This window comes from Lampris incognitus, chromosome 4 (assembly GCF_029633865.1).
Source record: "Lampris incognitus isolate fLamInc1 chromosome 4, fLamInc1.hap2, whole genome shotgun sequence".
NCBI lineage: Eukaryota > Metazoa > Chordata > Actinopteri > Lampriformes > Lampridae > Lampris > Lampris incognitus.
Window position 1 is genome coordinate 13,224,300 of NC_079214.1, and position 12,854 is coordinate 13,237,153.

The 12,854-nt window shown below is 47.1% G+C and overlaps 1 protein-coding gene across 1 annotated transcript; it reads right to left on the reverse strand.

The window, feature by feature from the left end:
* Nucleotides 1–1,632: 1,632 nt before the first annotated feature.
* Nucleotides 1,633–9,078, reverse strand: nkpd1 (NTPase, KAP family P-loop domain containing 1). Its single transcript, XM_056278843.1, has 4 exons — nt 8,916–9,078; nt 3,762–4,090; nt 2,129–3,601; nt 1,633–1,920 (listed from the first exon to the last, which is right to left on the reverse strand). Exons 1-4 carry the CDS (start codon nt 9,076–9,078, stop codon nt 1,633–1,635), a joined length of 2,253 nt encoding a protein of 750 aa, XP_056134818.1.
* Nucleotides 9,079–12,854: the final 3,776 nt, after the last annotated feature.

Consider the following 12,854-nt stretch of genomic DNA (forward strand, 5'->3'; position numbering starts at 1 on the left):
GTGAGGTGAGGTATGTATGGGGGCACCCCGGTAGCTTCACCCGGTAGAGTGTGTACCACATGAAGCTGAGTCCTCACAGCAGCGGCCTGGGTTCGAATCCGGCCCGGGACCTTTGCTGCATGTCATCTGCCCTGCCTCTCCTGCCTGTCTCTACTATCACTGTCAATAAGGTGAAAATGCCGAGAAAATAATCTTAAAGAAAAAAAAAGGTGAAGTATGTTTTAGGTTCTTTAGTTTTAAAGAGCTAGTTAGTTTTGTGTAACAGTGTAATCTCTGCACATAAAGTGTCTGGAGCTTGCTGGTATATATATATATATATATATATATATATATATATATATATATATATATATATATATATTTTTTTTTTTCCCCAAGTCAATGCTAGAAAATTTCAATTGGGAACGATAAAAGAAATTCACTGTGTGTGAGACCACGCTGATATTGATATTGCATAAACCAATCAGCATAATGCCAGATCTGTTTTTATATATAGACGAGCATATTATTTAGAAATGTACCCCATACAAATAAATACACACTTACATTTATTAGGATGAACATCGTTTCTTCATTTAACAGTTTTGCATGGTTATACTCTGCTTTATGAATTTATGACAGTTATACATTCATTAATCTTAATGATGACAGTTATTCACCGCTGCACATTCACATTGTATCACCTTTGTCACTTGCCATTGTTAAATAAAGTATTCACGACCACAAAACTGAGGTTTTTATTTGTTTTCCTACATACCCAGATAAACTCTTTAAGTTGTTTCCAAGTTTTATATAATTTTTTTTCTTTGATCCCCCCCTTTTTCTCCGCAATTGTACTTGGCCAATTACCCCACTCTTCCGAGCCGTCCCAGTCGCTGCTCCCTGCCCCCCCGCTGGTCCGGGGAGGGCTGCAGACTACCACATGCCTCCTCCGATACACGTGGAGTCGCCAGCCGCTTCTTTTCACCTGACAGGAGTTTCACCAAGGGGATGTAGCGCGTGGGAGGATCACGCTATTCCCCCCCAGTTCCCCCCCCAGTTCCCCCTCCCCCCTGAACAGGCGCCCCGACCTACCAGAGGAGGCGCTAGTGCAGCGACCAGGACACATACCCACATCCGGCTTCCCACCCGCAGACACGGCCCAATTGTGTCTGTAGGGATGCCCGACCAAGCCGGAGGTAACACGGGGATTCGAACCGCTGATCCCCGTGTCGGTAGGCAACGGAACAGACCGCCACGCTACCCGGACGCCCCCCAGTTTTAGAATCTTCTGGCTATTCTCTGAACTCTGACCTTGCATTTGAGTTTGCAGGTCTTTAAAGAAACAGGGAACAGTAGTTTCACATATTACGAGAAAGTGAAATACATCAAGCAAATGTACTACTGGCAAAAACATGGCGAAAATTCACATCAGAGTTGTAGAACTATTATTACAAATTTTATTTTTCTCTACCCTGATATAATACTACTACTAATAATAATGGATTACATTTATATAACATCATTTGGGAATGTCCAACTTCTATAATTGCTGTACATTTCAGACTTTAGAGGTCAGAAACTGGCTGGGTGCTTGGCACTTAAACCACACGTCTAAGCTGTTCTTATTGAGGTACTCTTGATAAACCACATTCATTGGAAAGCTAGGCTCCTAGCTGATGAATGGTGATGGGGAACAAGGTGAGAGCTTCTTGGCAGTTGGTTCTGCAGATGATTAGTGGGACGCTGCACGGCCTTATATTGTGGGCGGAGATATGAGTAGAAACCCAGGAAGTGCAGTCTAAAAGTTGTCCACTCACCAGCTGTCATTTGAAAGAGTAATTTGAGGTCATCCACGTCACCGAAGACCAAGGCTTGGCCGCTGAGGTCATTGCTTCTTACAACATTAGCATACTTATCAGGGAAATTCAACCTTTTCAGCTTGTAGATAATGGGAAACGGAACACAAGAAAAGGAATGTTTTAGTTAATTATTCATGGAAATCAATATATTTCTCAGGTCAAACCTTATTGTTGAAGTAAAAAGAGTCCCAGCATGTTTTATTCATTCGTACCTTGATGCAAAGTACAATGGACACATTAAATTGAGTAAATGCCCATTTGAATAGAAACAAATAGAATAAGCTTACCTCTTTGCAGACATCCTCCTCACTCATGTTGACCACGACTCTGATTGGCAGAGAGGCAAGTTTCCTCATCCAGACAGAATCTTTTAGCCGGGACGTCCCTCTGATCTTGCCCAACTCGTTCTTAATCGAGTCGTCCAGGTTTACTGTTGCAAGTTTAAACCTCTCCAGGTCCTCTACCGTGAACTGGAAATCTACTTTGAGAAACCTCTCAAACATCTCGGGATCACTGTCGTTCTCCAGAAGGTCGTCTATCTGTTCCCGCATCATGTAGAGTTCTGCTCTGGACTCTCTGAAGATTTCCCATAAAGTCTTAGACTTATCAGTGGCGGCCACATTTGTGGCATCGATTTCAGCTCTCTGCTGGTCGTCCTCCAAACACTGAAAGATCCAGCTGAGGCGGCATGGCCAGTGATTGGCCAAGATCACCCAGGCTGCAATGTGCTCCGGCGGTGGAAGCTGTACCTTAAATGTGGTCATAATTATCACAGTCACTCTTATGGAGTTGATCACCCTCCTCATAGATATCGAATCATCCAAGATGTAACTCGTTAAGTTTCCATTGTGGCTGCTCAAGATGCTCTTAAAAGCAGAGCTGATCAGATTCTCCACTTCCTCCTCGCTCGGCTCCCATGCTGCAGTAGTTGTATCTATTAGCGGGTTGAGTGACTCATTTATTTCTGCATTTGCCACCGAAAAGTCATCAAGGGGATATGCTGGCTTAGAGCTCTGTTCATCTGTTTTTATCTGTAGGTCCTTAGCAAATTCTGGGCAGGTCAGGCTGTGAAAAACCTTGCATTTTGATGCATCACACAATGGCGGAACTGTGAAAGCCAGCGTAACAATTCGATTCAGAAATGCATAAGCTCTGTCCTCTTTACTGAACCAGCCGTCTGCGAAGTTAACTTTTTGTACCACTACCTCTGGGTTGACTGCCAGAAGGGAAATAAAGGGACTGTCCACTTCTGAAAGCAAAATATTCATGGCATCTAAGACGGCAACGATTTTCCGGGGGGAACAGCGGTCCAGGTTGGTGATCTTCAGCACCACACGGATCCTTCTCCTCTCGAATAACTCCATGAAGTGGATGAAGTTGGACAGCAGCCACATCTCTTTTCTCACCTCGTTCATGAAGCCCAGCTTGTTGCTGACCTGCTCATTGTCCATTCCCCGTCTGATGTTCAGGTCCTGGGTGAAGATGAGGTTCTTACCCATCAGAAAGATGAACCTCACAGCGCCTGCTGCAGGGACTCCCAACGCAGCAATGGCAACGCCCTCCAATACGCCTACCTTGCTGTTACTCATTTCGTCTCCCCCCTCGCTCTCACCCGTGTCCACATTTTCCTTTGGAAAGCCAAGGATTACCAGGAGGACCATGATGATCAGGGCGGTCAGAAGAGTGGCGAGGCAGACAAGCCACAGAGGGCAGCAGCAGAGCTTCTTCGACCTCCATTCATTTGGACCATCCTCCACAGTCTGATATATGTTAAATCCAAATATATATATGGGGGGGGGGTAGAAAGAGAGGTGAAGAGAGAGGTTGAGCACTTTTAGGTATACACATGTAAAGCCTTATCTGTAAATAAAGAAAATTTCATGTATTGCTTCAGCGCCCAAGTAAACACAAATCCACGACCTTTTCGACGACTTCGTCGTCTTCATCATATTGAGCCATACGATACAGTCCTATCGGTAATTTCCCAAAGTTCACTTGCATGGCCTGGAACAGTCGTATTGTCAGCCCTGCCCACAGCAGGTCACTGCCTGAGAAATGCCAGGCACTAAAGTGCACATAAATAAACCTGATGTTATGGTGCTGCTGGCTCTCCTCAGTCCAAATAGGCTTGTAGAAAAGTAATCTGCCGATGAGAGCTAGCAAGCCAGTGAGGGAGAGTTTAACCGGGCGAGGCCGGGATCTCCCGTTGTATTCCTGCTCCATCCTCAGAGCTTCCCTCTCCATGTACACTAGAAAGAGACAAAGACTGATTATATTTACATTCGGGATAAACCGTTTAACTTCCTATGTGATATACAGCGATGACCAGAATTTATGGAATTCAGAGCTGATGAGAAGATTAACCAACCTCGGTAGACTGTTTGCCCAAAGGTAAAGGAGCAAACTAATAACTGCGAGGTTGTTGGTTGAATAACCAAAATTGACAAGGAGGACCATGTCAGCTTGGCAAGTTTAAAGCTTGGTGAGGGATGGGGCAAAAGTGTTGTACCCACCAGAACTGCTCAAGTGCTATTGAGATGCATTTCACACATCACACACACAAACAAACACATGCGCATATATATATATATATATGTATATACGTATATATATACGTGTATATATATATATATATATATATATATATATGTATAAACAATAAGGCGGCACGGTGGCATAGTGGTTAGCGCAGTCGCCTCATAGCAAGAAGGTCCTGGGTTCAAGCCCCGGGGTAGTCCAACCTTGGGGGTCATAACGCCCCGGGTCGTCCTCTGTGTGGTGTTTGTATATTCTCCCCGTGTCTGTGTGGGTTTCCCCTGTGGGCTCTGGTTTCCTCCCACAGTCCAAAGACATGTAGGTCAGGTGAACCGGCTGTACTAAATTGTCCCTAGGTATGAATGTGTGTGTGTGTGTGTGTGTGTGTGTGTGGGCCCTGTGTGATGGCCTGGCGGCTTGTCCAGGGTGTCTCCCCGCCTGCCACCCAATGACTGCTGGAATAGGCTCCAGCATCCCCGCGACCCTGAGAGCAGGATAAGCGGTTCAGATAATGGATGGATGGATGTATAAAATAACCATGTCCAAAGCAGCGTATGAAACCGTGAGAATAGAGATTAGAACCAAAAGCAGTATGTTTGATACACCATATAATTTCTTAAGCAGAAGGAAGGTTGCTCAAATTATATACCTGCAGTATATACTATATGGCTGAAAGTACACTATAATTTTACTTCCAGAGGCTCTTTAATGACTGCAGAGAGGTCCGTGGAGGCGTGGTCACTTATGCACAGGGACTAAAGCGGTGTAGAATAGAAAGCGCACATCCTCGTAGTGCGCCAGTACTGTGGGTCAGGGTGTTTCATGTGTGTTTAACCAGCTTCACATCCTGCCTGCTGTTGGTCATGAAGTCGGTAATTCACCGGCAGACCGGGTGAGGCGTGCACAGCTGGAAAAGCCCGGCCGGCAGGAGCGCCGCTAAAATGGTGTTGAATGTTGAGCTGAAGTCCCCCAATGATATCCGGGTGTATGTTCCCAAGCCGTTGAGATGTCGGTGGATGAAATTCAGTCCGCTGTTGATCTCGTCCTCGAGAAACCTGTTGGCCTTGCAGAGAAACCTGTTGGCCTTGCAGGCAAACTGCAGGGGGGGGGGGGTCCAGTAGAAGATTAGCCATGACTCACACGCCTGCTGCCAACCTGATGCTGATCAGCTACAACCTACTGGATCCACAGATGACCAAGATATGCAAGGGAAGGTTTATAAATGAGGACCACACAGGTATTCATTTAAGAAGGGGATTTTCACCAATTGTCCAGGTTTAGTCGAATCATCGTGTGGTTCAAGATTAATAGGAGTCAAGTTTTTTTTTTTGCAGAGGCATGGATAAATGGAATGCACCATTTAATATTTCCACCCCCCCCCCCAGTCCACCAGGAAGGCTGACCTCTGCACCACTGATCAATTTAGAGAGTATCGATTGCCTCACCTATTAAAGAGGATGCAAAGCTGGTGACCTTCTGGCCTCTTGTCTGCGCCGGATTATGCGGAGGACCTTAACCCGTAATTGCACACGAGATCAACACTGCTCACAGCAAATGAAAACAGCCGACGTTGTGGAGGACATTACTGCCGTCACTTTAAACACTTTCCATTCTGTGGATGTGGCTGAGGCTGGATGCAAAACTTTCTAGAATCTGTGTCCCAGTTTGACTCATCTGGCTGCATGATGCATTGCAGGAGGGAAGCGGATGGCAAATCACTCTTGCTGAGAAGACATCAAATGTGCCAGGGAGGACGAGGGGAGGTAGCGTTCTCCCCTAATCTCTCTCTTTTTCATAAGTCTACCTGCTGTCATGTTTTAAATGACACAGTGGGCGTAGGAGATAGATGATATGGGGCCGGCTGTTATGAGCCGTTCCCCAGCCCGGCATCGGAGACACATCTGTTTACCAGGGAAAAAGGAGGCTGGATGATGGGCAAGAATTAAGGAACACGTTTAATACAAAAACGATGTGGGAAGAAGAAGAAGTAGTGTTGCTGCGCCCACTCTAACTGCAACCAACTGCTCTGAAGATGGGAGGCAGCAGAGGGGCTTTCTACAGCAAAGTAGCCATGCTACCACGAAGGCTCAGTTCGCTTAAAGGAAAACTCCAGTATTTTTGAACCTAAGCTTGTTTTACTGTTATGAGTCAAACTCAGCTATGGGTAGCAGAAACTTTGAAATTGATTCAGAACGGACTCAGGATGTGTCAAGAAGTGTCTAAAGAGCCTCAACCATAATATCAAACATTCATTTTTTCCCCCGAAGATGGCGGCGCGAATTCCCGTTTGCAGCAGCCTCACCCAGTACTGGTGCGGGAAGGTGGCGGTGCGAACTTGCATTTGCGGCGGCCTCACCCAGTGCCGTCCATGCAGTGTCTTTGTCCGCATCTGCGTCTGAATTTGTGCCTTCATTTGATGGCTGGGAGAGCTGGTGCTAGATCGGCTGGGGGAGCCTGGTCTGCTGCATCCGGTGGGCCTAGGGACCACGGCCCTGCCTGGTTCTGCGCCCGAGGAGGAAACACCGAGGGCGGTCTGACAGGACGTGGAAGCGGGGCAGGCTAAGCTAACTGCTAGCCTACGTAGACCGGCAGTTCCGACAGTCATCCTGGCGTTCGCTCTCTTGGACAATGAAATATGTTTTGGTTGTTTTTGTTCTTTTACATGATGGATACATGTGTTTTGTAGTTTTTGTAGTTTTTTTGTAGCTTGGATATGTGTTTTTGGCTTTGTGTTGCACTGCTGTGGGCAGGGGGAAACGATGAAATGAAATGACAAATAAATGTTCCTGATCCCTGGACTTATATAGACGTCGGTCCGTCTCTGACCCAGAGCATCAGTCTCGTTCTGTCCCCCTGTGAAGAGCTCGTTTTCGCAGAAAGAAGAAAGCCACTTATTTGGTCACTGTAGGTTACAGTGGATTTGCTCTCTGCATTTAACCCATCCTATTGTACAGGAGCAGTGGGCAGCTGCAGCGCCCGGGGACCAACTCCAGTTCTTCTTTCTGTTGCCTTGCTCAGGGGCACAGGCAGGAGTATTAACCCTAACACGCATGTCTTTTCGATGGTGGGAGGAAACCGGAGCACCCAGAGGAAACCCACGCAGACACGGGGAGAACATGCAAACTCCGCACAGAAAGGACCTGGGACGGCCTGGGGTTCGAACCCAGGGCCTTCTCGCTGTGAGGCAACAGTGCTGACCACTGGGCCACTCTTTTTGTTTCTTCTTCTTCTTTTTAAGACAGCGTGGGCGTGTGAGAGCTGAAGGGAAGTGCAAAAAAAGAAAAAAGGACCATCGCTGACCGACAAAATTAGAATTGATGTCTTTTTATAACGGAAACACAGCTTGTTGGTACCAAAAAGCGCCTTTAGCGGATGAGATTTAGCGAGTGCCGTTGCGCTGCAGGGTTACCCTGCAGCCTGGCGTGCAGCTGGGGGCTGACGCCAGCCCTGTCAATACTGAATCAATCTCAGAGATTCTGCTGCCCATCACTCCGCTTGACTCCTCGCGATAGGAAACGTAGGAAATAGGTTAAAAATACCGGAGTTTGACTTTAATCCTCAACCCCTGTTGAAGTATGTCTACCCGAGGAGTAACTGCTCAATATGTTTTATATTAAGAGCACTTATTATTAACTCTCCATTTTTAAAGTTGAACTTCTGAGCGGACGTGCTTGGGAAATATAATTCCAGATTATACCGAGTGGTTGACTCCGTAAGCAGCTTGATGTGAAATTACCATACTGTACACTCACACCTTCTTTTATTTCAAAATACCATTTCTGCTCTTTGACTCTGGGAGCAAAATCACTACAGCTGAATAGAAATGAGATTTTTACACATTTTTTCTAAGCACTGGTTTCAACTGCATTTTAAATCAAAGGATTATTATTATTACAATGATTATGATTACTTTTTTTTGGGATTCCCCCCCCCTTTTTTTTCCTCCCCAATTGTATTGGCTAGTTACCCCACCCTTCCGAGCTGTCCTGGTCGCTGCTCCACCCCCTCTACCGATCCGGGGAGGGCTGCAGACTACCACATGCCTCCTCCGCTACATGTGGAGTCGCCAGCCGCCTCTTTTCACCTGACAGTGAGGAGTTTCGCCAGGGGGACGTAGCACGTGGGAGGATCACGCGATTCTCCCCCAGTCCCCCCCCCCCGAACAGGCGCATCGACCGACCAGAGGAGGCGCTAGTGTAGCGACCAGGACACACACCTACGTCCGGCTTCCCACTCGCAGACACGGCCAATTGTGTCTGCAGGGGCGCCCAACCAAGCCGGAGGTAACACGGGGATTCGAACCAGCGATCCCCGTGTTGGTAGGCAACGGAATAGACCGCCACGCCACTATTTTTGCATCGGTTTGTCATTTTGCATTGAATGATAAAGTAAAGAAGTTAAATTTATTGATTCGGGACAAATACTTTTATTTCTATGTTTGACAATAAGTCCCAGAGTATGACTTTTAAAGGCTGGCTGAATGAAAGGGTCGTACTGTAGACTAAGAGGGAAACAGGAGCAGTCAGGTTCTGTACATACCCTCCATTTGCTTGAGGATCATATTGATTCGATTCTCACACGCGGAGTAGAGTCCCACCGTCACAGGCGAGGCGACTTTCACGAGGGTCTTGGCGAGGGCGTAAGCGTGGACGTCATCTGAAGGCAGTAGACAAGACGTGGAGCGGATTATCCTCTCCGTCATTGCATTTTCTCAGATGAAGCATTCAGCCAGTGTTTTATCCAAGGTGACTCACAACCAGTGTTGGGAGGGTTACTTTTTAAATGTATTCCGCTACAGATTACATGTCATGAAATGTAATTTGTAACGTATTCCGTTAGATTACTCAACGTGAGTAACGTATTCTACTTTGGATTACTTTAATATTTTCTTACATTTTGTGTAACAGTATATGTAGCATTCGCATAATACTACTTACTTGAGTAGACTATTGTGTTTCTTCTATTGTAGCAGCTGGCTGAATGATTTGAGTCACCTTAAATATATATTAACAAAGGCTAGAAGAGTATGTACACACAAAAGATCTATGATTTTTTTTTATCTGGTAAACAAAAAGAAGAGAACTTTTCCACGTCCTTTTCTTTATTTCCGTAGCTGTTAGAATGAAAAACCTTAGACAAAGATGAAAATATAGCATACTGTTTCACTGAATTTACTGTTGAACTAACATTTAGGTGTCACTTTCACTGCACTTTGTGTCGCAATCCTCTTAAAATAAGAATGGCACCAAAGAATTTTTTTTAAGTAATCCATTAATTTCAAGAATGTAACTGTATTCTGAATACCATAAATCAAAATGTAACTATTTGAATACAGTTACTCATATTTTGTATTCTAAATACGTAACGCCGTTACATGTATTCCGTTACTCCCCAACACATGCAACAATGGAATTACTTCCTAGATTGACAAAATTACACGAAACCGCTTTCACGAATCAAAGAAAATTGAGTCAGTTCATCTGGACACGACGAACTGGCTCGACTTTCTTTGGTTTTCTTACCTGGACTACTGAGCAGGCATAACGACAATTGCGCGAACGTCACCAACATACTGTAGCGAATTCGGGAAACAACAGGAACTGCCGCGGCCGGGAAGCGAACCTGTATCGCCCGCACCGCAGGAGACATCGCTAACCGCCCGACTAAAGGGTCAGACCCGCGAGCCAGCGGCCAGCGTGTCTACTAATCCATGTACGTTACACTACCCCCCTCCTTCGGGAAGCGCGTCCCCGCGCTTAAGCATATCAGCTCCTTCGCGCCTCAGGGCGCCTACGCTTCCGATGGCCTTACGGTCGCTCCATCCCACTTCTGACACCAATGCAGCGAATTCGGGGGACAACGCAACCACAGGAACTGCCGCGGCCGGGACGCGAACCCGTATCGCCCGCACCGCAGGAGACATCGCTAACCGCTCGACTAAAGGGTCAGACCCGCCAGCCAGCGACCAGCGTGTCTTCTTATCCATGCACGTTACACTACTTTATAATCTATTCAGAAGATTGTTGCGCATTCAGGCACCAAGTGACCTCTGAGAGACAAACGGAACTAGCTTTCGCCAGCCAGGTCGTCAAAGTCAGTGTTATTTGTTTTTCTTAAGTCGGCTGAGTGGAGCTGAACCGACTGCATGGCTGCAGCAGCCTCGCCGTGCCTTTCTGCAGCAGGGGCTCATTCAAGCAGGACGAAAGAGAGGCTGCGATCCCGTTTTAAACACAGCGGAAACAGCAAGATGAAATCGATGCCGGTTTGAGTGGCCGTGCGGAATACAAAACGCGGCCCTGTTTGTCGTTTCCTCGTCCAGAGAACTCTCACCGTGTTTTGTAGTCATGTTGACCGCCTCACAGCCGCCAGGGACAGGGAGGAGACGCTCCTGCGAAGGACAATCCAGGAATGACGCGGACGGAACCTCATGTGGAGAAAACGAGGGAGATGCTGGTCAAAGGTCGTCGCCTCCTTCAAGACGTTAGCACAAGTTCAGGCAAGCACAACGCGCCTGCAATGCATCGCTGTACATGCCATTCATTCTCTACGCTCTGCTGACGTCCCTCATGGAGGGACCCTGAGGAGGCTTCCCACTGGAGGATGCACACCCTGCAAAAACACAAGGCTCATATTCCAGAGTGGTTGTTTTTTCCCGTGTCCAAAACTCCCTCGCGACCTATCGTATGTGATCTTTTTTTTTGGGGGGGGGGTCTTGGCCATTTACCCTATTTTCGGAGCTGTCCCGGTCACTGCCTCACCCCCTCTGCCGATCCGGGGAGGGCTGCAGACTACCACATGCCTCCTCCGATACATGTGGAGTCGCCAGCCGCTTGTTTTCACCTGACAGTGAGGAGTTTCGCCAGGGGGACGTAGCGCGTGGGAAGATCACGCTATTCCCCCCAGTCCCCCCCCCCGAATAGGCGCCCTGGCCGACCAGAGGAGGCGCTAGTGCAGCGACCGGGACACATACCCACACCCGGCTTCCCACCCGCAGACACGGCCCAATTGTGTCTCTAAGGACGTCCGACCAAGCCGGAGGTAACACGGGGATTCGAACCAGCGATCCCCTTGGTGGTAGGCAACGGAATAGGCCGCCACGCCATCCCACCCCATGTGATCGTTTTTTTAAGGTCATGTCCAGACTTCACACGTGCGCTTGTACCTCACAGAATTTAAGCCCTATTTGTCTTTCCTATGCTGCAAACTCTCATCGTAATGCTGTGTAGCTCATCTGGTTTTCTGTTGGTGACCTCTGTCCCCTTGATTCAGCGGCCTCTGTGGGAACTTCCCTGACTGATGGAAGGGTTAAAAGACAAACAGGAAGTCACAGTGATACTGAGAAAGCATGCTATTATTTTTGATCAAGTATGTATACAAGGCTTTGCAGGCATATCTTAGTGGTAGTGCAGCCCCGAGCAGGTGAACGCTATCTGAAAAGCTGTTGCAACGGACGTGAAATTAGAACCATAAAATTTCTTGAACCGTATTCTGACCGCTTGTAAAATTCCTTGTTAGATATGCATAATATATCATACTTACCAGAGAAGGCTTGACGTGTTACTCTTGATTTCTGATCTGATGCAAGCGAGGTAAAACCTTGCCTCGACTAAAGAAAATGAACTGAAATTAGAGTGGGCATAGCAGGTTTTACTACAACAGTGGAGGTGTGGTGACCTTTATACTCCCCGGACAGGGGTGCTGTAAAATTCTGCAGTACTGATAACAGAACATAAAAGGCAGTTGGTTGTCAGAGCTTATCAGTAGGCTGGACTTTTTCCAGGAAGTGACGTCACAACTGCCGCCCCCATATCCAGTTTCCAATCCGCGACCATCCCCCTGAATCGAGGCACCTCTTTTTGCTACCCCCACCCCCACTGACAACTGGATATTTGCTGGAGGCGTTATGATATTCAACAATTCTTGCAAAAAAGCAAAGGCAGCATAGCTATCCAACTTCCGGCGAGGGACTGCAAGTCAGTAAATGCTAAACACTACATCGCACAAAACACTAAACTTAGATTCAACGGCTTTCATTCAGCTGTCAAATAGAGTAGAAAAAAAACTTGCAGTCTTTAGTCTGCATGATTTATGAAGAAGCCAGTATTCCTGGTTTGGATTCCCTCAGGTGGAGGATAATTGGCCTGTTCCGGCCTGTTCTGTCATGCATAGTAGCTAACGTAGTAGCAGCTCCCGTCCCAAAACCCATTTGTTCTCACGGAGGAATCCAGAACAGAAGATGTAAACACTGGCCAGGCTTTGGAAAACCGTGTAGAGGCCTCGTGTTTTAAGTTGTCCGAAGGGATGAAAACCATGCGTGCATTACCTACACGACCAAGCGCCGAACTAACTCGATACGTCAGCCTCTTCCAGGGCGCATTGTGCAGGCGACTTGCACTGCAGATTTGAACGGAAAACAAAATCTGAGCCACAATGGCCGAATGGTAGTTCCCACGAATTAAATGACGTCAATATTCCAGG

Excerpts from the sequence above, each read along its gene's own strand:
- nkpd1 (XM_056278843.1), bottom strand. The coding sequence starts at position 9,078 with ATGACGGAGAGGATAATCCGCTCCACGTCTTGTCTACTGCCTTCAGAT. Across the intron at positions 4,091-8,915 it reads GATCCTCAAGCAAATGGAGG|TGTACATGGAGAGGGAAGCT; the intron begins GTATGTACAGAA and ends GTCTCTTTCTAG. Across the intron at positions 3,602-3,761 it reads ACGACGAAGTCGTCGAAAAG|ACTGTGGAGGATGGTCCAAA; the intron begins GTCGTGGATTTG and ends AACATATATCAG.